At 43.6% G+C, this 25,829-nt stretch overlaps 1 protein-coding gene across 2 annotated transcripts in view; it reads left to right on the top strand.

Annotated features, from left to right (window-relative positions):
* Positions 1-4,890: 4,890 nt before the first annotated feature.
* NPR3 (natriuretic peptide receptor 3) overlaps positions 4,891-25,829 on the top strand; it is a 44,560-nt gene continuing 23,621 nt past the window's right edge. For both annotated transcript variants that reach the window (XM_057380164.1, XM_057380162.1), the window contains exons 1-3: positions 4,891-5,612; positions 10,180-10,302; positions 13,836-14,002. In XM_057380164.1, the coding sequence (XP_057236147.1) occupies positions 4,907-5,612; positions 10,180-10,302; positions 13,836-14,002 (996 nt within the window). In that variant the 5' untranslated portion in view covers positions 4,891-4,906. The remainder of the gene's footprint in view (positions 5,613-10,179; positions 10,303-13,835; positions 14,003-25,829) is intronic.

Raw genomic sequence — 25,829 nt, 5'->3', positions numbered from 1 at the left:
TTTAATTAAATATTTAAAACATTTTTTATATTAGCTCATTGGAATAGGATCAATAATATTAAAATAAGCCAATAGTATTAATTTTTCCCCCCATGCATTCTCTGTAATTTAATCATTAAATAACATCAAGAGAAAAGACATACAGAGATCTCAGTACTAATTTCCACTAAGGAGTTCCTGCCTCTGTCTCTGGCATCTTGCTACTGTTGTTTCAGATCTTTTGCTCTGCTGTGCCAACACAACCACAAACCATATAAATGAACTGATCTGGTTCAAAAAATAATCCAGATTTTGCCTCAGAATAKTCTCAAAAATCAATCAGTTCCTGGCATGATATTACTATGTAAACTGACACTTCTTGCTGACTGACTATCCAAAGCATAGATGTCTGGGGTTTTTTTTATTTGTGAGGCTTCTGTTCCATTTATATGGGAATACRTGGGAAAACAGACTTTGAAATAATGTTTCTTATTTTGAAATTACACATAATACCAATCCAGCTCCTTGGTTGTCAGTGATCTGGGATGTCTGACCTCATTCTGTTTCTGAGGAACACTGTGACAAGATTTCTAACCTTTCTTTTACAAGCAATATAGGTACCTATTGTAGAGTTACTAAATCTCAAGCAGAAATGATCTTTGCTCTCCAAAGCTGTTTAGATCCTCTGGACAGAACTGCCATGGTGTTGCTAAAGCACAGCTGCCCTTTGTATTTCACCACTCGCTCTTTATCTCAAACTATGATATGGTTGTTTGAGGAAGACAGATATACATGAGGAGCAAGATGGCCATTGTCCTGTGTGCTCCAGTGACCATTCAGTACAGACCTGTCTAAGACATGGAAATGACAAAAAAAAAMGTGAAAATCATAGCAACTTGTATCCAAACCAAGATGATTGATCCTCTTAATTTAGTTTAGTTAGCATAAAAGTCTGGACAAACCCAGGTATTATCTACATCCACTTACTGTCTATAAATACAGAAACTGGTTAAATGAAGAGTGTATATTCTAACATAGTATAGGCAAGAAAAGGAAAGTGAGTTTAGCAGGGAGGCAATGTGACTCAAGGGAATGTATAAGGTTACACTGTTAAAAAGAATGCAATAGTTGCATTCTCAATATTACCCACATGACTAGAAGTACTTGCGAAAGAGGAAATGTAAGGGTACTTGTTAAACTGAAAATAATTGCAACGACATCTTTCTCAGCAGAAATAAAAGTTAACTGGAAGATAATGATGTCAACTTCTGATCAGTATGTTCTTCCATAGGCTTCAGATGAAGCACATTCTTTAAAAATGACTAAATGACTAATGCAACTAGTATTTGATGTGTAAAAAGCTGCATTTTGCCCATGTTGCATATTATCTGGAGTGAAAGGCAGTAGACAGGAAGATTATTCCTCCTGAAACGTTCATGACAAGAAGTTTAACCTTTATTATTTGAGGAGGAGAAAAGASTGGAGGCCAGTCTTTTTCACACTAGCATTTAATTTGTAAAATAAAAACATCCGCCTGCATTTACCATACTTTGTGAAGTATGATAAGATAACAAGAGTACCAAACGGTTGTTACTATGGATGTGTGTATATCTATCTATATATATATGCATGTACACCCATGTTTTGTGTGCAGTTTTGTGATCTTGTGGKTCTTAAACATGTATCTCCACAGAAGCTGGTGTCACTTAAAAGGAAAACAAGTAAATAATGTCCTTTTTCCATTTACTTCTTAGCATCAGATTGGCTCACCTTAAGTTTTCATGCTGCAGTATTTTCACCTGAAAAACATTTTGTTTTTTTACACAACCTAAGGATATGAAGATAAGGTCGCAAAACATAAGAAGACACACAAGATACATCATGATTATTTAGAAGTACTTTAGGTGTGTTCCAAAAGAATATAGAATATATGTTCCAAATATAAAAAAGAATTTCATGAACAACAGGGAAAGATTTTGCAAGTCTGAGTGGCAAGCTATGTTTGCAGTACAGGCAATGTTAAAGTATTTCATCTTTTCAGCCTGTAGGTGGGACTGTGTTTTCAGCTAACCCATCTACGAAACAAATTCTGGATCTGCATCAGGCAGCTCCGGCTGCTGCTGTTGCTAGCTGGAGCGAGTCAAGTGATTCTTGACTTGTGTTTGAGTTATTTCTGGGGGGAAAATAGCCTGAGTCAAGAATTACTTCAGTCCTAATGGGCCAGCCTGAAATCTCTGTTCTCACTGCAGTCCATGGGCATTCTGCCTGCTACAAATTCACAACTGCAGGATTTGTTCCTATTAAAAAGTATTTATGCAGCTGAAAAAAATGATGTCTGTGGAGAAATGTTGGATTTATAGCTATGGAAAATACAGTAAGTGAACYGATGATGGTGTATTAAGTGACATTTTGATTTGGGATTAACAAGTAAATTCTCATGCATAACTTCCTGGCTCAGAAAAATAAGTCAATCACAGGCTGGGATTCTTCTTTATAGAAACACTTGGGGTAAAGGGGAACAACTGAAATGTTTATAGTACTCTAGGCCCACAGACAATGACTCCCATAATGCTGAATGCAATTCCTCAGGTGAGCAAGAACCATATATTATGAGCCAAATGTTTTTATGAAAACATTGCAATCGGATTTTGATGCTTCTGCTACACAATACTGACTAGATGCCTTTTGTTTCTTGTTTTGCTTCATGCTAGCCCTGCTTCTCCCACTCTTGTTCATTCCCAGCAGTACTTTACCTCACAAGGAGCAGCCTGTGTGAAGGGGTAGCAGCCCTGTGATTTATAGACTTACTATCTCTTCTGTTGTGTTTACTCAGCTCACACTCAAATAAGACAGCTAGGAGTGTAGGGAGATCACATGTAAAATGTGTAAAATGTGATCAATGAAAAAGATATTCTGCTAGGGGAAGGAGGAAATCAACACAGATCCAACCAGATTTTAATGCTGTAAACACATCTTTAGGGTCACCATAAAGCAATGACTGCAAAGGTCAGCATTTCAAAATGTGTCTTAAGAAAATGTTTTTGCAAGCTTTGCGGTGAACRTGGCTGGTGTGTTGTATATTGTAACATTCTGCTTAATCTCCCTATGTTATATGGAGTCATTTACAACAGAAAATGCCTGACATAACTTAGAGCACAGGAACACACAAAACCAGCTTCACCAGGGTGGATGTTTATGTAATCTTCAAGAACACTCTGAAGTTTGATTCAGTRATCAAATAAAACTATGAGAGGCACATTTCTCAGAGACACTACCCATCTTTGAATTTCTGAGCTTCTTTATTTTGCCAAACCTCGTTAGATAAATGTTGGTGCTTATTTCTGTACATCGTGTTATCTGCTGTTTTCATTCCACTTCTCGGTTGGAATTGCACAAGTGCTTTGAGCTTTCTTTATTTAATTGAGGCATCTTAAAGGTGAGCAGATGGTCACCACAGGAGTGCAGGTTTCCCATTCATAGCCCGCACAGTGAAGGCAGCAACAAAAGTTAAGTTTGCACATACTGCCCTGACAATGACCYCTGAGCTGAGCTAAACAAACCTCTTCTGTAAAGCCAGAAGCAGTTCACTCACCTTTTGAACGYAAACCTGGCACTCTCTAGCAACCATAAAACATCAAACCTTGCAGTCCTGCTCTGATTTTCAGGATGCATGTTGTTACAGGGCACAGAAAGCTCCACAGAAAGCAATCCTTTAGGACCTTGCTGCCAAAAAGCATCAGGTATTCCAAAGCCTCCTTCACAAAACATCTTACATATTTCACATTACTTTATTCCAGAAGCTGTGTCCATTTGAAATTCACACTATCAAAATTTTAAGCATAGCAGCCTTAGGTCAGTGAGTAGAACAGAACAGGGTCGCTCTTATCACTAGGCAGAGTTATCACAGTAATTCCAAAAGTTCTTTTTCTCCCAATTAAATAATCTCAGACCTCTCCTTCATTGGCATAACCTCTGCTGTTCGGGGCACAAAATTGTGTCTCTCAACACAGTGGAAAATGACAAAACTTGGCATCTAGACCTTCTTGGCACTGGGGGTTCACTAAGTTTCCAAAGGTACACGGGCAGGGATCAGAGATCCAGTGTCAACTTCCCTGTAGGSTTATGCTGTGCATGGGCATCTTTTCGGGTGAGGAGATGAGAGCAGGGCAGCCGTGCTTGTGGTCTGATGCAGCGCCCTTCAGGCTGCTGCCTGCATCCCCTGGTGCTGATGCTGCAACCCCTCCTTCCCCAAATCCCACAGCCCTGCCAAGCGCCGACCTCTGAGCACTTGGGGTGCCTCAAAAGCCTTCCTTATGCAGTAAAGGACAGCTTAAGCAAGCTGGAGCAACCCCAGAAATATATTTAAGAAAAAAAAAATGAAAGTGCAATGGGATTCTTTACTCCCCGGGTCCGATTGCGAGGACTCGCTTGGCAAGGGAGGGCAGCAGCCGAGCAGGAAGGTACACGAATTACACACACATCAGTGTTAGATGTACGCGATAAGGACACCCCCCGCCCGCCCGCGGAGGTGTGCGGGGCGGGGGGGCCGCAGGGAGGGGGCGGGCGGGAGGGAGCGCCCGGGCCGGCTCCTCCCTGCGCACAAACCCGGCCGCGCCGCGCCGGGCGTGCGGAGAGCCGCCGCCGCTCCCGCGCTACTTAAGCGGGGAGGGCGCAGCCCGGCAGCCCCGCGGGGGGATCCGGCGCGGGGGGGACCAAGTGATCATAGTAATAGTCATCTATCTATAAGAGAACGAGAAAAGCAGAGCCGAGATGCTCCGTCCGTGACCCGCAGACGGGGCTGGGAGGGGCAGGTTGTGAATCCGCCAAACACCTGAGAAATAAAGCACGACCGAACAATTTCGAGGCGGGCGGGGAAGGGGGGGCGAAAAGTTTGCCGGAGTTCGGGCGTCTCCGGGGGGCGGGCGCAATGCCGCCCTGGCTGCTCGGCAGCCTCTGCTGCGTGCTGGCGGCGCGGGCGGCGCTGGGCGGCGGCCCCGCGGGYGCGGAGGAGGAGGAGGAGGAGAAGCTGATCCGGGTGCTGGTGCTGCTGCCGCAGGACGACGCCTAYCTCTTCTCGCTGGGGCGGGTGCGGCCGGCCATCGAGTACGCGGTGCGGAGCCTGCGGGACAGCGGCGCGGGTCTGCCGCCCGGCTACGCCTTCCAGCTCACCTACGAGGACTCGGCGTGCGGCAACCGCGCCCTGTTCAGCCTGGTGGACATGGTGGCCCTGCAGCGCCGCCGCCCCGACCTGCTGCTGGGGCCGGTGTGCGAGTACGCGGCGGCGCCGGTGGCGCGGCTGGCGGCGCACTGGGACGTGCCGATGCTGTCGGCGGGAGCGCTGGCCGCCGGCTTCGGCGCCAAGGGCGGCGAGTACTCGCACCTCACCCGCGTCGCGCCCGCCTACGCCAAGATGGGCGAGATGCTGCTGGCCCTYTTCCGCCACCACCAGTGGAACCGGGCCACGCTGCTCTACAGCGACAGCAACCCCGAGCGCAGCTGCTACTTCGCCATGGAAGGTGTCCATGTGGTGTTCCAGGAGGAGGCCTTCCACATGGCCGTGCACAGCTTCGACGAGACCAGCCGGCACCTCGACATCGACGACGTCGTCCGCGCCCTGCAGACGGGCGAGAGGGGTGAGTGGCGGCGGAGTGCCCGGCCGGGCTCCTCCGTGATGTTCGGTGGCGGCTGGGGCGGTGGGAATCACGGGCAGGGAAGGATCGGCGGGAGGAGAACTGTCATGGCTCGTCCCCGCCCGTGAGGAAACCCACTGCGGTGCTGTGGTGGCAGCTCCGGGCCAGGCATCCCTCGATGGGTGGCAACAGCAGCCCGGAGTGAAAGCTTTGCCCGCAGAGGTTCATCAGAGTTTTTCTCCTGATGACGGGGAGGGCGGCTTCCCCTCGGGGATCGCCCTAGGTGGGTTTTGTGGCATAGTAGGAAATCAGCATTCTGCTGGTGGTCTGTTTTACCCAAAATTGCCTTTTTCTGCAGGGAACACCAGACCTGTTGCTTACCCTGACGTTTTTGCATTGACACTGTAAGTTCAGGGACTAAGCAAAGATGTTTTTCCTCTCACCCCGCTGTGCTTTGCRGCGGGAGACCTTTACCCGACCTGCCGTCGGAAGCCCCGTTGAGTACCTCAYCTGTAAATARCAGATGCATTTAGGGGAAATGACARTTTCAGGGGATGTGTGCATGCAGAACACCTGGTGATTTTGTCACCGACAGTTAGAAAGACACCTTGGTCATAAGCGGCTTGTAAAACATCTTGGACARTCATTCCCAGATGAAYTGAGTTGGCATCATGGAGCAGTAARGCAGAGTGCTTTGGAACGTGCYGTTTTGTAGTTAGATGTGCTTTAAAGTGAGATCTTGCCAAGCAGTATGTGGATATATGGGCTTATCAGAAAGACTTTCTCTGTTGGAGAGTTTTACCAGCACAGGCTTCCCCAGTAGATTAATGCAAAAAAAGATGTATTCCAGGAGTCAGCTGCAGAATGAAGTTAAAGTATGAASGTGTTTTCTAAGAAAGCCATAGATGTACAAAGCCCTTTGTACAGTTTTTACGTGTCTTATAAAATAGCATCCAAATTGGACAGATAAAGATCATGCTGTGTGTGGCTGGCAGAACTGCTGGTGTGTTGCTGTAGGCTGTGGATGGAGCAGCCTTGCACTGGTAATGTTGTTATGCTGCTGTGAAATCCTTAACATGTGCAGAAGTGTGTGAGATAACAGAGATCCAGCAGTATAGGGCTCTTTAATTCCCTATTCAGGGATAGCAGGTTCTAAAAATGGAGCTTTCCTTATAAGTACCATTTGGGGAAATGTAACGAATGGAGGGAAATTAATGTGTCAGTGCTGGAGGAAACCACAGTGTGGGGAAAGATGCTTGTCAAGTATCTGTGTRTTTGGCTTTCCTGATGCTGAGAGCGTAACAGCATGCTTACAGCAGGAAAAAAACAAGTGTTCACCCCAACCCCTCTCTTCACACCATGCTGACAGTCGGGGAAGAGAGCTTGCTTTCAGCCTGATCTGAAATGCTTTGCTGTGCTGAGACATTTGGGCTTTCACAGTTCTGTAACTYGGAAATGCCTAACAGAAGCAACCCTCTTCTTTCTCCCCACTGTGCCCTGTGGGGTCCCTCACCTCTTTGTTCTCTCACGCCACTCAAGTGGGGCCCTCCAGCTTCCACTTGTGCCTTTCTGACCTTAAAGACCGAAGGCAGGACTCACCTGGCACATTCCTTTGGTCTCAGGGCTGTGCTGCTCACAGCATCTTTCACMTTACCACAATATTTTAAGAGCTATRKATCATGTGGAGGGTGCACCAGGTGATGTCTGAAGACCAGTCAAGGTCACTATTTCTCCTGGGAATTCATTGGAGATTCGATGGGGCATCAGGGCTTGTGGGCAACAGCACACTGTCCAGAGCACTTTCTAGAAAAGTTTTTGCTTGGTTGRTTTCCAGTTTTTAATGACTMCTGTGTCACACCTGCTGTGACACTRTCCTTGTCTCTAAGCCTTCACCTCCTCTAGTTTTCAAATACTGCTCCTGTTTGGGGTCCCAMCTGACTGGTCAGGTTTCACTGAGCTGCCTGACTAGGAGTGGGTTTTCAAGCAGGTACAGGATGTTTGTTTGAAACTCTCCCAGAGCTGGGGCAGAACCTGCCCCACCAGCTGTCCTGTGAGTACCAGGACAGAGGCTGGCTCCAGGGATTAGATTGTTGCTGACTGGGCTCTCCACTGAGCGCTCACATGCCTGGGAGGGAGAAGCACACTCAGCCATTCACCATTGTGTACCAGGGACTGCATGTTCAGTCCCTGGAGCCATGGTGAAAAGACTGGAGTCTTGGAGCCACCAAAAAAAAAGAGGTTAAAAATATGATAATAAAAGTTAAGTCCTTGTCTACAATTAATTTCATTAGTAGTTCAAGCTCCCTAATAGGCTCCGGTAGGCCTGCTGCAGACTTTGTGCTGTAGGCTTAGGTTTACTGTAAGGTTCACAAATGCAGGTCTGTGCTTAAATGCACAAGCATGTAGTCCAAGGGATCTGTGTAACAAAGGGAAYGCTTACTCCTTTAACTGGAATTGTACTCTGATGTATTTGCAAGATGAGTCAATAATCCTAGTCAATAAATTCAGCATATTAGTATTAGAATTACTGTGGTCTGTGTGTATTATGGTAGAGGGAGAACATTTTGCATGGGTTTGCACGTACACATTTGTATGTATACAATAGTAAGGTGCAGATGCAGATTAAATACATAATTTACATTTTTGGAAGATGTGAGGAACATATCCATAGCTTATTTGCTTCAGAATCTTGAAATATGTAATCTTTGCTTTCCTGCTGGTTTAGAAACCCCTTCCAAATAGGTAATATTACTTCCCTTACATTCCTTTAGAGGCTTACAAAATATGATTTAATGTATGTTAAAGTAGTTCCCCCCACAAACTCTKTCTTTTATTCCTTTTGCTCAAAGTCTTTTACTGGTATTGTGGGAATCTCTGATTCCATCTRCAGATTGCAGTTTTATGATAGCTGTGAATTACAAAGGCAAAGTCAAGGAAGAATTGGGAGGGCAGCAAAGAAACATTTCAAAAGGAAATCTCTCACCTATACTGAAATTAAGAACAGTGAGACAAATTCATTCCTGATGTGCATCTGGAAAAGATTTGGTCAAAATTTTATTATAAGAATTTTTTTTTCTTCTTCTTTTCCTTCATGCTAATATACTTCACAATTGTCATGAAATAAGTCTTGGTCTTTTGCTCTGGAGATTATTATATTACTGTGCCATAACCAGTAGGACAGAGCTRTGCATGGTAAACTCTCCTGAAGCATGGGCATGTACTGAACATGACTCACCCCAGCAGCACATCTGGAGGTTTATGCCTGTGATGGCATCCAACCAGAAAGGCGATGGGAGAAGATTCATTGTGTGCGAAARGATTTGGCCTGTTTGGCGTTTTCATTTCTTATAATAGAAAACACTTCCACCCMGAAGAGCCCAAATGCGGTTTTGATTCATTTTTATTGTTGAGTTGAAAATATTTGYGTACTTTATTGTAGCTTTTGAGTCCTGCCATGCGTGACGGCGCTCTTGGAAATGTGTGTGCAGTTGGTTTTGAATCATCATCCTAACAGGATCCCTTATGCCTCTGTAGCATACAGTCCTGAAACACACACTAAGCACAGATAAAATGCTCTGCTGTTCCCTCTGACATCAGTAGCTTCATACCTGTAATCTCATGAACCCAAATAAAACTGTGCAGTRCAGCTTGCTCTGTGTGGGAGTGCTCTTTTGTTGAGGATTTCACCTGAGCTTCTGCTTTCCTTTTGTAGAAGGAAGGAGTAGCAAGGAGAGTAGTCCCCCTACTCRGCAGGTCTGGGAAAAAAYCACAATCAYCACAGTATGGATCATAGTGCCTGCMCAGAGCACACCTTGTAGCCACTCATCCTGGCAGCAGAGTCTCTGCTTAGCTATTGGCCTGTGATAAATGGGGTTCTGTGGTGTTTGTACCCACTTTTAATCTTTGTGCTTATAAATTGGTACTTTGTGTTTCCATTTATTAACATTCAACATCTCATCAGAGATTGTTACCTAGGCTTATTGTTACCTAGGCTTAATGTGGAGAGAAAGTCACATTCTGGAAAGATCTGTACCACTGTCCTTGCTGCACAAGTGCTGCTCTCCCTTAAGGGCAGAGAGGCAGCAGAATCTAGGACAGATATCTAAATATTAGATAGCTGAGGTTTGGGTGAGTTCAGACTACACCAAACTGAATTCAGTGGAATGGAAATGGTAAAGTCATGATATCACTTTAATTGTCCATTTTGGTCTTCTGTCCACTCAGAAATAACAACAGAGGTTTGTAGTTGTGCTCTAGTCTACAAATATGAGCAGCTAAAGAAATTTGGAGCCAGAACTTATCATATTTTGCAGGGGTAAAAAAACCAGATCACACAGAGGCTCTATTTCATTATCATGAGAGGAGACAAGGAAGGAGAGGAAGCCTCTCTGTGTTCACCACCTGTCTTGTCAGCTCTTTGGGAAATCAGCTTTCTTTGCAATCTGTGTTTTCATGTTTGTTGCAAAACTGGGAGGGCAGCTGGGGTCACTGGCAGCATTCTTGCTTCACAGGCTGTTCTCTGAAGTTTTTGAGCTGCTTCTTATCTGTGTTTCTCATTTTCTTCCACCAGTTGTAATCATGTGTGCCAGCGGTGACACTATCAGGAACATCATGTTGGCTGCTCATCGGCAAGGAATGACCAACGGGGACTATGCTTTCTTCAATATTGAACTCTTCAACAGCTCATCATATGGTAATGTTTTTCTTGCTCAAGTGTGTCGCAAAGCCTTTTGTAAGCCTGGTAGTATTTTTAGATTTGTAAGCCTCAAAACATGCAGCACTGAGTCCCAGAAAACACCACCGCCTCTCCCTGTTATCTTCCACTTGGGCTACGTTGTTGCAGGAAGTAAAACACACCTTGTGGCTTTAGCTGCGCCTGGGTGGGTCACAAGATGCCAAATATGCTACAGTGATTACTTATTTAATTACATTTTGGGTCAGTAGCCCCAGACAGAGACATTGTTTGTGGTGTGGGTGCCCCGTTCTGCAGTGTGTGCACTCAGGTCTGGGTGATTTACACCATCCCAGTGTTCTGAGTGCCAGCTCTCAAGGCAGGGGTGTCCCAGGCTGCCTGGTGACTTGTGGTCTGAGCAGATGGCTGGAAGGAGTAATCAGCAACAGCCAGCACCATGGGCAGCTKTGAGGTTTGGGTCTCTAGAAATCATCTCTCTGCTGGGGCACCCACACAGCTAATTTATTTATCTTTTGATGACAGACTCTGTCTGCAAAAWTATTCTGGTTTGCTGTGTTAGAGTCCAAATTTTCTAGAGTGAATTAAAATGACTGTTTAYACCCCTAAATAAAAAAGGTCATATTTGTCAAACTAAAACATGACATCAAAATACAAATTAAATGTGTTTTCTGTTTTAAATATATATAAAATACATATATGCCAAAATATCCATTGTAACTGCATGTTACAGATACTATACCTGCTGTCAGCTGGTGCAGTATTCTCACTTAAATTCCAGGTAATATTGGAGCAATGTGATTACTGAGTTCAAGCATCAGATGGCTGAAGCTGGGGCAAGTTTTGTTGAAGTGTAACATGGCTCTTGAAAAGGGCAGCTTTTTTTGCAGATACAGAGAAAGTAATTTCTTCCCTGCGGACTGCTTTAAGTAAACCACTACAAAATTCAAAAACAAATGGAAGTTGAGAAAAAAAGGAAATCTTTGGGGCCTTACTGTCTTTAAGCTGTAAAGGCTGACYAGTAGGAGCAGCTGAATTCAAAAAAGGGTGATTTTTAAAAGTTAATCAGTTAGTCAGAAGTTCTTTTGCATAAACTTTCTGTTGCTCACCTACCTCCTCTGAGATTATTTCACAGTAAACAGTGATGTTTAATGAAGGTATGTAACAGTATAAATTCAGAGGTCTAGATATGTACAGAAGTACAGATACTGCTACACAGATCATCAAAATTAGCTAAAGGATGCCAAGTTTTGACATATAAGAAGGAAATCACTCAAATATCTAAAAGATGAAGTTGTAGAATAAGATCAAAACCACTCTGGGAACCTCAGCACCACCCTCCTTTGCATCACAGGTAGCCCAGYCTTCCTAACTTTTCCAAGGGATTAATGAAAACTGTCTGACTTCTGATGTAGTCTAGTTAGGATGTGGCATTTCCTGGCATTTCTTTTAAACCAATTTTTCTGCTTGTGGATGTGTTTCCCATGTAGAGTGAAATGACTGTACCTCAGAAGTTGACTTGTGTGCAGATGGTCATTGCATGTGAAAAGCAAACACAAGAGAAGTGTAGAGAAATTACCCAAAAGTTCCTTGTTTCCAGTGCCTGGAGATAYTAGGTTTTGTACTAAATAAAACCCAAGAGTGGGTGTGATTGGGCAATTGGCACTAACTTTGTGTTCAGATGACTTCGTTGCAGTTTATTGTTGCCCTCTGTTCTGAATATTTCTAATTTTTCAGAACAGGCTTATTAAATGCCAAGGCTGCAATAAGTGTGCACAAGTATTGTAGCAAGATGACCTCCCACAAAATAATCCATGAAGGAATTTAAATATGTAGATTATTCTAGGAACGCTGTTATGCAAGTGAACCTTCCCCAGTCCCAGTGGCAGGATATTTCAGATGAAACAATAATAGTGTCCAGGACAGTTCTACCAGCACTACCGCACTACCTTTTTTTTTTTTTTTTTTTTTTTTTTTTTTTTTTTTCCCTTGTCTATAATTGCATGCCTTTTAGCTATTTCCACTTGCAAGTGGAAAGCTATAGCAGAGCCCTCAGTGCTGTAGTCTCTGCTGTACTTCTTGAATCCTGCACCTCTAAAATGCAGGTGCCCAACTGGGGCAGAAGCTTTTCAGCTTTGAGGCTCCTGCAGKGCTTGGACTCTGTTTTGGGGAAGGCAGCAAGATGTGTTCACTTACAGCTGCCAGATGTGCATTTCTTTCTCTTTGGAAGCTGTAAGGAGGACAGGTGCAGGCACTCAGGAGAAGAGTGGCAAAATCAGACCACTGGTTTTACTGACATTTTAATTGGGATGTTACTTACTCTCTGATGTCTCCACTGGGTCTGATGAATAGGGTTCTGTGTAAGTAGTTTTGACCTTGTATTGGGAAATAAATCCCTAAACCAAGGCATATATGTCTAGAGCTTCTTCCTAAAAAAAATTGAATCAAACCATGGGTTTGACACCTGYACTCCGTCTCCCTTAAAGTCTCTACTCCCAAACAACTTGCTTCTCTTCGTCCAAATGATGCTGTGGTCCTCAACCCAAGCAAACCAGCCACAGCCTCTCTGATTTCAGCTTCCTGTGTGCCTCCAGGTCACCTTGGGAATTTAGCATTAGTTTTTGTCTTGGCTCATTTAGCCATAATGGGGTTTGTGGCTGCTGTTCAAAAAATAAAAAAGTCTGCCTGCCTTTTAATTACTTGTAAGCATTTAAGGGCACCCTGCTTAAGGCTACCACTGTTCTCTTTAGCCTTTTTTAGTTATCATTTACATCAAATAGCACAAAACCTGCTCTAGAACAACATGAACCTTTCYGCTGACCTCCTGAAGCTTTGGATCAGGATCTCAGGGCCTGCTAAGGCTGGGATCTATTTGTGAGAAGGACTTCTTTGCTAATAAACAACCAGTCAGCTATCCTGCTTTTTAAAAATGTGGTTTCTTTGCTGGTGGTCTGAATTAAATTGTTCCTTTGTTGTGACACAAAACACGTGTAAATACAGCGTAGGCGCAGGATTCCATTTGATTTCCATGTATTCCTTTTCCATTAAAAGCAGGGCTGGTCTGGCAGCCGTGGCACACATGGCTTTGTCCTTGACCGCGGTGGGAGAACTGCACCATCTGCCTCCCATTCAGGGTGATGATCGTGCTCTTGACTTCACTGATGCGTTTCTGGCTGTCCAGGAGGAGTGATGTGCAACAAAAACTTTGTGCTTGAATCCTCCCTCACTTCTTACATCTTAAGTATCTCTGTATTTGAGATCTAGYACATGTGTTTTGCTCCAAGATGCTGTCTCACTTAGGATTTATCCTACCCTTTTGAAACAAGCAAACACAGCATGGGAATAAAGTTCTCCTTTGGTTGGCACATTTATCTCTTGCCTGTTCCTCACAGCCCCATTTCCTACATGTCTTGAGGAAGGGTCAGTTTTCCTTTGTACTTTGCAATCTCCCCAACAATCAGAAAAGGAGTCTTTTGGGTGGAAAAGGAATTCCGTGATGGTACCTAGTTTGGAAATACGCTTGTTTTCCCCTGTAGGAAATGGCTCTTGGAGAAGAGGAGACAAACATGACCTTGAAGCCAAGAAAGCATACTCATACCTCCAAACCATCACTCTGCTGAGGACTGTGAAGCCTGAATTTGAGAAGTTTTCCCTGGAGGTGAAAAGTTCTGTTGAGAAGCAGGGTCTTCATGAGGATGACTACGTAAGTACTTCATGACAGGCTTGAGATCACAGCATCTTCAAAAACATGCTCCTAATTAAAGCAGAAGTGGCAGTGAGACTTTATTGGGTCAGAATCACTCGAGTTCGGTTGCAAAATCCTGCTGTTGCAAATACAATTTTTTTTTTGGTGGGTAATGCAAGTTGCAAGCATAGACTTGGTCTGGGTGCACGATACCTGTGCACCACCATCTGTGACCAGTTGTGCTGTGCTCATCCCCTAGCTCGTCAGCAGAAAGGCTGGGTAAAGTCAGGTGTCTTTCTGTGACCAACACTTACCTTTTTTTAACAGACAAAGAAATACAGCCTTTTTTTTGTTTTCTCCCAATAAATTTTTTTAAGAATCCAGTGTCAGAAAGTTACACTATCTTTAGTGTAACTTCATCTAATGAAGTCATTCCTGATGTGAATGAGGAAAGCAGTTTTATTTCCCAACACAGCATATTTAAGTAGCTGCTGGTTTTTATTTTGAACTGTCTAAAATATRGATGAAGTTCTTGCAGGTTGCTTTAAGTCTCGGGGAATGCCACTGTCTTCACAGGTGGATGTATGGGAAAGTATGCCTGTTTTAAACCCCTCAAAATAGGAGGAAATGCCTCTGAAAATTGCTTTTGAGCTACTGCTAAGCTAGTTCATTAGACATTTTCAGAGAAAAGTCATCTGTGAAAGCTAGAATGTATAGTACATACCTGTAGGGATTTCTGCATGCTGATACAAGCACTTCCCAGACAGCCTTCTCCATGGTACAGTGTCAGCTTTCCATGTCTTATGCTTATAACAAAAAGAGGCTCCAAGAGAGTTTGGTSAGTCCTTAGCTGTAGCAAATGAAACTCAAGAACACAGCCCAAACTATTTATTTTCCATCTTCCATTTAGGCCCACACCTCATCTCTTTGTTTTAAGCGTTGTGTTCATCTTTAGTGCATGAGTTTGTGTTTGAATGTTGTGTTAAAGAATGAGTAACCTTTCCTATAGTTTATTGTATAACTGGCTACCTTTCGGAAACTTGTGCTTCTTAGAACTTGGAAATGTTTTTGTTTAAATATTTTACTTACARTGTTAAATTTGAATCACAACAGTGGTTTATATATTTCCTATGATACTTTCAAAATATAGTCATAGTCTTTTGTCGGCATGTTTTGTCGTGGATTAGTGGCAAAACCCCACCTCACAATTTCAAGGTGCTGCTCCCTGAAAGAATCTGCTGAAAGAGTTCTGAAAAAGGCATGGGACTTTAATTTGTGCTGCTCCTCCCTGTTCTCTTTATGTGTCCTTTTGCAGATGTCACTTAGCAAGCTATGTCCTTTGCTATCTGCCTTTGGTTATAGTTGGTGRGAAATGTGATTTTAAATACTTTAGATCCATTCATCACAGTATTGTGACTTTTTATTAGTCTGGGCAGTGTGACACCCCCCCAGATAAGAACAGCCTTGTACTGCTGAGAGCTCAGGATGCTGTCTGTTGGCAGCTTGGAGGTGGGCAAGAGGATGCTTTTCTCTTCTTKGGGATGGGGACCCACTGCAAACCCTGTGCACTGTTGATTGGGGCTGAATAGATAAAAGCCCTGTTCTGGTCAAGCAGAATTGGATCTAAGGGAGAAGAAATTGCCCTGTGCTTGCAAGGGGAAGGTTTTGCAGGTTAATATTTTTGCTGGGGAGACTCCTTCAYAGCTGCACACCCACTGCCAGGACTCTCCTTTGTCATTCCTCACCCACCCGTGRCTATTGGGCGTGCTGTCAGTGCTCCTGGCTCTCCCAGGGTAGCTATGGGGGGCTGTGTCCCTTCTGTCATCCTTGACCTATTTCTGCCTGGCTCTGAGGKCTGCCTCTCCCTGTGTCCTGTTTCCACCTGTGATCCAGAGTCTTTTGCCTTGTTCCAAACACTCCTTCACACAAAGCCATGAGCTTTTGCCAGGGACAGGCAGTTGCATGGGCCCCCTGCTGCTGCTGAATCTCCTCTTCCTTTCCCTCCTCTTCTTCCTTTCCCACTTGTCTTTCTTTAGTCTTCCCAGTCTGTTCTTGCTGAAACATAGAAGATTTTCTCCTGTGTGCACCTACCACAGCTCTCTGCCATCTGAAAGATCAGCCCTTGCTTCACAGGCAGTCTCCTGGTGAGGCCACTGGCATCTGCAGCTCTTTGTAGGGGAGATGCAGGTCATGGCCATGGGGGAAGGAGGTTTGGTTCGAAATGCAGAGTATCCTGGCTTTAGATGGATGTTAACTTAGATCTCAGCAAAGCCTCCCCGACCTGCTTTTTCACAATCTTCTAATAGTGATGAAGTAAAATGTCTCTTAAGACAGTTAGTCTCAGGCTGAGTATAGCAAATAAAGTTCAGCTGTGTTTCTTTCGTAGCAACTTTTGCTTTCTGGTTTGCTTTGCATCATTTATTGTGRGTTACACATTTCCTCACTTTGGGAGGGACAGTGGGAAAGAGATGCATCATATTCTCTTAACTGATTGTCCTTCTGCCCTGTTGAGAGGAGAAACATTTCAGGGCAGCCTTCAGGATTAAGAAAAAAAATCCATTGTAAAACTTAATGGGGGAAAAATAAAAAGCCAGACTGAAGGCCGGTTCCTTCCCCTCTGAAAATTTTGTGGGTAGTGGGCACGCATTTAGAGTGCTTTTTGCTGGCAACATRGGAAAAAGTGGCCTGGGTATGCACTAGGCAAGGCTGTGTCCTCCAAGGGAAGATTGGGASGGAAAAGTCCTTGAGCTGAGTGGGTGGGAAGTGACAGAGATGGATTTTGCTCTGCTGGATTCTGCTCTTGAAAACAAAAACTATGTGGAAAGATAATCAATAGTACAGCCCATCTCAAGTCCTATCCAYGGGTGTTGAAATATAGTGCTCATTCTTTTCTGCAAGCTGTGTCCCAAGAGGAGGAGCTTAGGGAGGGTTGGATTTAAAACATTCAGTGTGTCTGCTTTTCTGTGTGGATTTTTCCAATGTCATGGGAAAATGGGGCCCCAGACCCATGGTCTAAATTATCTCACAGTGACCCTAACTCAAACAAAAGTCATTAGTGCTGCCATTTTGTCCTGGCCTCTTGCCAGMGCTAATCCTAAAGGCATTATTATCTACCAAAAAAGAATATAATAAAAATGGAAAATAAGCAGATGACAGAAGGAAAGATAAGGGAGACATAAAGGGCAAAGTCCTAAAGCAGCAGCTGTCCCACTGCCAGATGCAGAACACATWCGGCCCTTGGAGGAGTAACAGGTCAAAGAGTGTTGGCTGTCTTCATCTCCAGCTGTGAAATCACGCAGAAAAGAGAAAATCGTGTTTTGGGTACGTCTTTCCCATGTCAGAAGTTTCTGTTGTTTCWGCATGGGTGTTAATGCTGTGGAAATGGGGAAGGTGGAAGAACCTGTGCCTTACAAGTGAGCAGGAAAGTGTGGAAAAGACAATTTCTCCAGGAATGTCTCTTGTGAAGTAAAAAACTTCCTTAAGCACCTTTTAAGTAGTCAGCATTGAAAATGAGAGTGGCAGAGAGGTTCTGAGAAAGCATCTTGGAAATGTTTGGGTAGGTAGTAGTTGCACAGTATGGGGCAATGGTGTTGTTCCTTGTCTGCAATGTTCCATTGCAATATCCTGTTGCAACAGCTGCCTGAGTCAATTAGCAAATATTGTTAGTTTTCTTGTTCTCCAGTCTGAGTGGGAARGCAGTTACTGTCATGTTAATGTAACCCGAAGAACTGAGGGCTGGAGCATTAAATCTGCTCAGCCTTTGTTTCAGCAATCAAAAGTGTTGTTATGTTTTTTCAAGAAACATGCCATAGCTTTATAGAAAACCTGATCGTTTTGTTTTGTGCCTACCTAGAGATCAGCTCCTCTGATAAAATAGGCATGAAAGGAGGAATTTTTTCGAAGATGTCTTCAAATTTGGGGTTCAGGCATGCTGTAGATATTGCTTTTACACAAGCGATGACAGTTTTCTCACTTTTGTAATGTTAGTGCATTAACAAGATATTAGCAGCAAAGTGTCTAGATCTCTGTAAACCAGCTAAGATCCTTGGTTTAATTGCAAAATACAGGGCAAGTCTGCTTGCAGACCTGTAGCCTAGTTGAGGCAGACAGCAGTGGGAATTGCATGCAATTACTTGAAGGAAGAATTTAAAACTGTCTCTGAATTGGTGTGTGAATAATTCCCAACACATACTGTAGTTAAAAATRTTTATGAATAAACAGTGTTTCAGTTAAAGTATATGCATAAGCCATTTTTATTAAATAATGCTGAACACTTAATGAATTGGTGGTAGACTGCAGTTTGGAAGTTCTTAATGCACCTTCTGTTCCTGGCTCAGGCCTAGGGTTCAATAAATGCTTTTTTTATGTCCAGCCCTGTGTTCTGAGCTTGGATGATTTTACAGCCAGGGATATTTGCTCTTCTGAGGTTACAGACCACCCATGGCTTGTTTTTTCTTCTCATTTGAAAACTGAAAATGTAACTAATTAAACAAATAYTTCTGCTGTGTTAGCTACATGACAGCATTGTTCACTAGGTGGATGCATGGGTTTTATCCTGCCCACAGCCTTTTTCACCCTGCAAATGGGCATCAGGAGAAGGGAGCCAGAGCCTGATTCAAGTTTGGTTAACTTGCCAGTAAAGYAATCTCAGTGAAAGAATGAGCTATGTAGATTAATTACATCAGCAAGATGCTACTCTGTATTGGACAGGACATCTCTGTTTTATTTAACATTTTCAGCCCTCTGAAAAGAGAAACGGTGCACTCAAGAGCAACCTTTCTAGCTCCARCAGTTAACTACAAAAGCTACATGGGAGGTAGCTGTGCTCATAAAGTTTATCATCTCATCCATAACATCCGTGCCAGACCCTTCCCTGTGTGTATTCCTTACGTCAGCCTTTTAATTAGGATTGCACACCAGCTAAGATAAGGTTGGGAGAAGTGAGCAATTCAGCCTTGTCGCTGAGATGCTGAAAATGTAACTTACTCAGCAGTGTCCTTCTCACTTGCCTTTTTTTTAGGCTTAGGCAGGCAAGATTAATGTCAGGCAGGCTTTTGTGTCTTCTGACTGCACAAGGATGGGAGAGAGTTTTGAGGAGATTTAAGGGGGAAAAAAAAAAAAAGAAAAAAACCCCAAACCCTGCCAGGGGATAATTTGTTCAAATGAATGGGTCTATTCAGCTGCTGGAGTGCTTTGCTAATTGTGTTCGGAAGAATAAAAGCAAACCACAAGCTGCTTTCAGCAGCGGGAAAAAATGGTTTCACATGCCAGCTTATTAACAAGATGAATTCTATTAGTAAAACATATTTAGGATTTTCATGACCAACCCTTCACCCCTTGGAATTAATGAGAGTGTCTTTATTTTCTGTAAGAGCAGTATTGAACTGTGGACTGCTAAATTTGGTSAATACAGCAGACACTTTTTTCCCCTCTGGAATTAATACTTTCTCAATAATATGAAAGACCAGTGTCATCCACGTCAGGTCTTAGGCAAAACTACAGTGTAATAGTATGTTATTTGCCAGTAACAGATGTTATAAAAGACAGTAAAAGAAGGAAATTATTCTTCTCTCTTCCAGTGATTTTTTTTTCCCAATGTTTAGTTTTTCTAGCCCATCTAAGCATATTTTTAAAGCTGTCTCAAACCGTGGAGGAGATAATATAAAACTGCAYGTATATCTGGAAATAGTAACATCTGAACTCTTTGGGAATGTAAAAGTTTAGAGTTGATTTTCATGGATAAGTTGTATATTTTCCATAGCCCTGTGTTTTTACTTGGATTTCACAGATATTCACATTACACTTTACTAAACAGGCATTCAGACATTCTTTGAARTACTTGCTTGAAATATACCTTATTTTCCACTAATACAGTGTGAAAAATATGTCCTTCTGCAAAATTCATAACCTGTTTTTCTGTTTTTAATGCTTCCCCATGCTGTTTGCATTGCTAGTAATCCAAAAGTTAATTTGGATTGAGATACTGTTTTTATGTAATTTTGTAGGATTTTTGGTGCTGGTSTAGAATGGTCCTCAGGTTTCCATAAAATGGCACGTGTGAAAAATGCAATATCTTTGATAACAGACTTTTAGCATCCACTACCTTTTTCTGTGAGCCTTGTACTCCCTGGGTATCTTATGAAAATAACACTGAGTTGGAGGTTTCCTTATTTACTGAAAAGATGCACAGCTCAACAAGGCATGACGAGGAGGTTTGGGTGAGTCTGTCCCATGTCAGGATGGTGTTGCAGCCAGCAGCAGGTCCTGGGCAGGCAGCTGGAAGCTGTTCTGTACTTGCCAGATGGCTGATGGGCTGCTCCAGCCTCAGACCTTGGGCTGATGGGCTGCTCCAGTCTCAGACCTTGGGTGCTGTGCAGGGTTCACCTCACCTGTGCAGGTACCYTCACAGACTGGGCTAAGAGTCCGGTGTTTGAATTCTGTCTGAGCCAAGCATTTTAATCGGAGAGTTTGATTAGGAGGCTGGCAGGAGGTGTGAGGAAGGAACCATGCTTTGTTTTCTTTAGGGACATAGAGGAAGAACGATTCTTCAAGGCCAGAAATGTGATCTCCTTGTGTGAGAGCACCAGAGCAGAGGAGGTGCTGCCTCCATGCTGGCAGCTCCCACACTGAGGTGGTCCAGGGGAGCTATCTTGAACTTATTTGTGGTATTGGTGCTGTGAAAGTGATTCTGAGTGACAGCAGGGCAGGGTCTAACTTTGTGGAATTCRAGTGACAAGTCTTCTAAAAAGCCAGTGTAGGTGGTGATCAGTAACCACTGATCTGAGATCTCCTGCTGTGTCTGCACATTAATTTCCCATGGCTGATTGCTCAGAGGTTAAGGTGAGCATAGCGCTGGGAAAATTCATTCTCCAGAGGGACAAATCTTTTACCAGAAGGGCAGGCAAGTCCCCTGGGTGAGTCAGGTCACCTTGGTGCGTGAGTGTTGGCAGAGCAAAGGCAGGCAGCAGGRCTTGGATATGCTCCACTCTACTGGGCTGAGAGAAGGTCAGTGTACAACCCTGCCAGCTCTGAATTTTTACTTTTATTTCAGGGGATATTTAGCAATTTTGCTAATGCAGAGGGGGTAGTATAGTTGGCTGTGGGTATGGGCTGTGTGAATAAAGGCGGTGGTGTTCTTGTGCAGGCAAGGAGGCACAGGAACCTGCAGGAGGATACTCAAAACTTCTGTCTTTAGTTGATACTCTTTTCATTAGGAGGAGAAGTCTGGGACAAAAATGAGAAGGTCTAGTCCATTCTAAAAAGAACTAATATATCAAAGTGTATTGAAAAGACAAGGAGTGTCTCTGTCCCGGAGCAAATGAATAAGGGTGGCATGAGAAAGGGGCATGGGGCAATGGGGGGAGGGTAGGTGAGGATGCCCTTTGCTCCGTGGATGGGAACAAGGTGACATTCACAAGGCAGGACATTTACATTTGATGGGAAATGTGACTGTACAATGCATCCAGTTAGCCCATCAGCCTGCAGACTRCAAAATACCTTAGAGAGCAAAATCAAGGAGGGTCTCAGGGGTCAGACAGTCAATAAGGATGCAAGCAGCTATGAGAGTGAGGTTTTAGATTCTTGGAGTGGCTGCAAATCCTCAGATTCAGAGGTGTTAACTRGCATGCTGCTGCAGGGTGGGAGGACACGTTTCAGGTGTGTAGCTGGAACCTACTGCCTGCTGGCAGGTACACACAAATACCTTCTGGAATGGCTGCTGTACCTCTCCTGTGCTTGTGGGATCCTCACAGGTGTGCCAGCAAAGGGATGGTTAATCAGTCAGCTGAACACCTTTCATCAGATATCCACTATCTGAAAGAAAACAACAAAGCCAAAYAGTTAAATTTTAAATTATTTGGAATGGAAGCATGATTAATAGCAGCCTGAGGGTTTGCATTAGTTCCATGCCATTAAAGTTTACAAGTTCATATGCCCATTTACCCTGGTATTTAATAAAAGGATCATTTGTCATGGCAACCACAGCCTCAGGTGGGCTCTTCTGGCAAATGATTTACTCTCAGCCTGGAGGTCCCCCGGGSCTTGGCAGATCACACCTCCCCTCCAGCACCTGAGTTTCAGTTTTGGGGCTGCCTCCACCTCAGGAGGAAGGTGGAAACAGGAGACAGGACAGGGGAAGGGTGGAATCCAGGTTCTCTGAAAGCAGAGATTGGATCCTGAATTTCTCTCTTGCTAGCTCAGTAGTGGCAATAGTCCCAGAGCTTTTAGATGAAAGGGGCATGGAATTTAAATGGTCTGGTGCCCTATGGGGTTTTTGTAAAAGCTTGACTGCGTGTTCATGCAGTGGGGAGTTGTTACCTGCCTGTGTGGGARGAGGAGGAGGGTTGCATCATCCCTCATTCTCGACCTCCTCTGCTGGCAGGGATGAGGTGGGGTGCTGGTTCTTATCAATCCTGGTTTTGTGCACCTAATTTTTGCCTGGTACTGAATAAGGAGCTTAGATGACTAATCCTAGCTCCAAGCATACTTCTGAGCTAAGCACCACTTTTGGCTGTGTCTAAATCATTCATGTTTATCCAGCCCTTCAGACTGCAAAGCAAATTCTCTTCTGGGGAGTCTCTGCCAATCTGCTGCAGAGCAGAAATCAAATGGTCCTTTTCATCAGATGTGTTTTTTATCCCATCCAATATTCTACCAGCCCATCAGCTAGTGTAGCACAGGCAAGTTCAGTTTGAACACATGAGTTGTCTCCACAGTGATAGTGATACTGTGGTTTTTCTGAGTCTTGTAAGAGAACTGTGAGTTTTTAATACAAAAAATGAAATATGTCTGTGATTTTTGTGGTTTGGTGATAATGTTAGAAATCCAGAACCCAAAACAATTGCACATTGTACAAGGATAAACATTTAACAAAAAATGTCCTTCCTGTTTGTCCTAGCTCTGCATTCATTTAAACCACTTTAACTTATTTTAGTGGAACTGATTTTTTCAGATGAGTGACTGTCATCCTGAAAACTGAGACATGTTGCTGCTTGAAAAACATTCTTGACTGCTGACATCAAAACCTTAGTATCTAATAAAAGGACTCGAGTGGTGGGTTTTTCACTACTTGGTGTTTATCTGCCAAAAAAAGGTCCCAACTTAAATGCTAACTTAAAATGTAAGCATTTGTTACAGCTGTATAACAGATTACCATTAGACTACCAGTGGAGATTCTTAGAAAAGTCTATTTAAAACAAGGGTATTTTGGTTTTTGTGTGTGTGTGTSTGTTTTCAGCTGAAAAGAATAATCTCTTTAATATGCCATGTGTTTCACCACTATTGACTAGATGTGTGATTTCTGGACACGGTTTTGTAACTCATCACATGAATGACCACATAGTTTGTTAGAAGGCAGGAAACCCTAAAAAAGTAGGAAGGTTAATTTTGTGAATGACCATACCTTCAGTATTCAAGCAGTCACAGGTAGTGYTATGTGCTAGAGATGCTTTGCATCCCTTTTTTTTATCTGATGTTAGAGATATATTTATAAACATGGGATGTTCTTTCACCTTAACTACAGGAGCACAATAATGTATTCTCAGATCTGTCCTTATTCTTGACAGGTAGCCTGGAGACAGGTTACCTTTTCCTTGACAGGTAACCCTTTAGAGCTAAATTACAAAGATTAATAGTATGTAAAGCATGCATAAAGGAGAAATTCCCCTCAGTGATTACTCTGCAGGTAGCTAACTTCTGGTACATAACAGTACCACWGATACATCAATTGCACTCTTTTGAGGACCACATTATAAGGTAATACAGGAACCAAAACCACAGGGTAAAATGGCTGGTAGCAGCTTGCAAAAGGAATCAGTAAGTACAATGGATAGAGCCCGAAATTGATCCCACACAGGTTTTCAGGGGCAAAATCTGGTCTGGAAGAGAATCCTGTTGTCAGAGCAGGGCAGTTCTCAGCTCAGCCTGCCCCTGCTTTGACCATGCCAGTGGTGGTCTGGAGAGAGCCTGAGACCCAATAATGTCAGACTGTGGGGTGAGYGTGGCAGTCAGAGCCCCTTGATGTGAACTGTGGGTAAGGCTCCAACTCTGCTGAGGTCACAATTCCTCTTTCTGTGTTTAATGGAACGAGCTCCTTTTGGCTGTATCTGGAAATTTCTGCCCAGCCTGTTGGCAACAGGCACTGGGGGTTTACAGCTAATTTATAGATAACCATAGGAGAGTGTTGCAAGCAATAAACAAWGAATAGACAGCTTTTGAGGGCAGTRGGGTGGAAGGGTTTCTCCATGCCTTTGTATCTCAGTTGTCACTGTAGACTGATGTGTTATAGCTGACATTTCACAGCACAGCCACCCTGTCGTCTGGGGCTGAATAGGTTTTTGCTTCAGTTCACCATTGAGACAATGGAGCAACTTGTGGCTGCCCCAGCTAGATGACTGTGAGTAAATCTGTCATTTGTTCAAGAATGGGTATTAAGAAAAACGAGGAGGAGAGCTTGAAGAATGAGATGAGACACAAGAGCACAGAAGCTGGCTTTGTGGTTAGTTTTCTTTTCATAGCAAGAAAATAACCTTCACTGACAAATGCCCTTAACTCCCTGAATTTGGCAGSCTTTCATAAATAAATCACAGACAGTGCTGTAATTTGTTAATTTACTTTTATTTTCTTTATGTTAATTTATTTTATTTCACCAGACCTTTTAGTGGAACGAAGGGCTGGCCTCTGGTCCAAAGYTGGCCTTAAAAGCGAATGGGAGTTTGTCACTGTACTTCAGTCCAGTGGAGTCAGCATCCTCTTGTCTGGGTGGAGCAAAGGCAGCAGTGGTTTGTCATGCCTGGAGTGCACATCAGCTCGTGCACCAGCTGGTCAGATGCACAGCTGAACAGTGCAGGCAGGCAGAAGCATGGGCTCAGCCTCAAAGAAATGGGCTTAAATGTGGCACAGCATCTTTGGGTCCAAATCAAATAGAAAGTGCAGGAAMAAAGCAGGGATCTTGCTCTATATCATGTCTGCAGATGGTGCATGCAGGCTCTTTCTGGGTGGAGATGGGTGGCTGATGGGCAGTGAGCTGTGCTTGCTCCCCAGGCTCTCTCAATGTGAGCTTCAATTGCAAATTCCTCATGCCAGGGATACCCTGCCTTGTGTGCAGAATGCTTTGGTGGAGAACGCACGTTATCTCCTCTATCTCAGCATCTCTGCTGCACGAGTGAACACTGGTGAGGAGATGAACACAAGCAGGCAGCTTTGTTGGAAGAAGCCTCCTTAAAGAAAACTGATGTCTTGCTTGCCTGCAGCACTGAATATGGAAGCTACAGTTTTACAGAGGAGTATAAGCCTCATATGCTCCCCTATAAGAAAAATCCCTTATGGGTTTCCACATAAATAGTCTCCCTGTGAAAGATGAAATGGATACAACAGTACTTGAATAAATCTCTTTTAAATATGCACAAGATTTTACTGTTACATGACATCTTCTTACACTGAGCAATTCTCTCCCTCCTTATGTARGGATATATGTGAGTTCCAGCTCCAAATAATGAAGTAAGTTTGGATAGTTATATGTCCTTTAGAAAACCAAGTCCTGAGCCCTGGCCTCATGTGTTCTTGAGCAAGTGCCCATTTATATATTTACAGAGACTGGATATCAGTGAATACAGTGTGAGGCTGTCCTTGGCTACAGCTGTGTTGCCCAGAATTTGGTGTAATGCCAGGTATTCTTTTTCAGTTTTGAATTAAACATTGAGGAAATGGCCTTCTCTGAACAAAGCAAGTGTTTCTATTTTCTTTCCTTTCTCTTGCTGTTTGTTTGAAGCATCAAGGTCCAGTAGGGGAGCAGTATAGTTGCCCAGGTGAAGAGACTGTATTTTTAGTATTAGGCTTCTAAATATAC

Source organism: Malurus melanocephalus, unplaced genomic scaffold, assembly GCF_030028575.1.
Source record: "Malurus melanocephalus ecotype Western Australia unplaced genomic scaffold, MMel_1.1 scaffold_438, whole genome shotgun sequence".
In the NCBI taxonomy this organism is placed as follows: domain Eukaryota; kingdom Metazoa; phylum Chordata; class Aves; order Passeriformes; family Maluridae; genus Malurus; species Malurus melanocephalus.
Note: the sequence above shows the minus strand (reverse complement) of the source record. Positions and strands in the feature narration are given on the sequence as shown.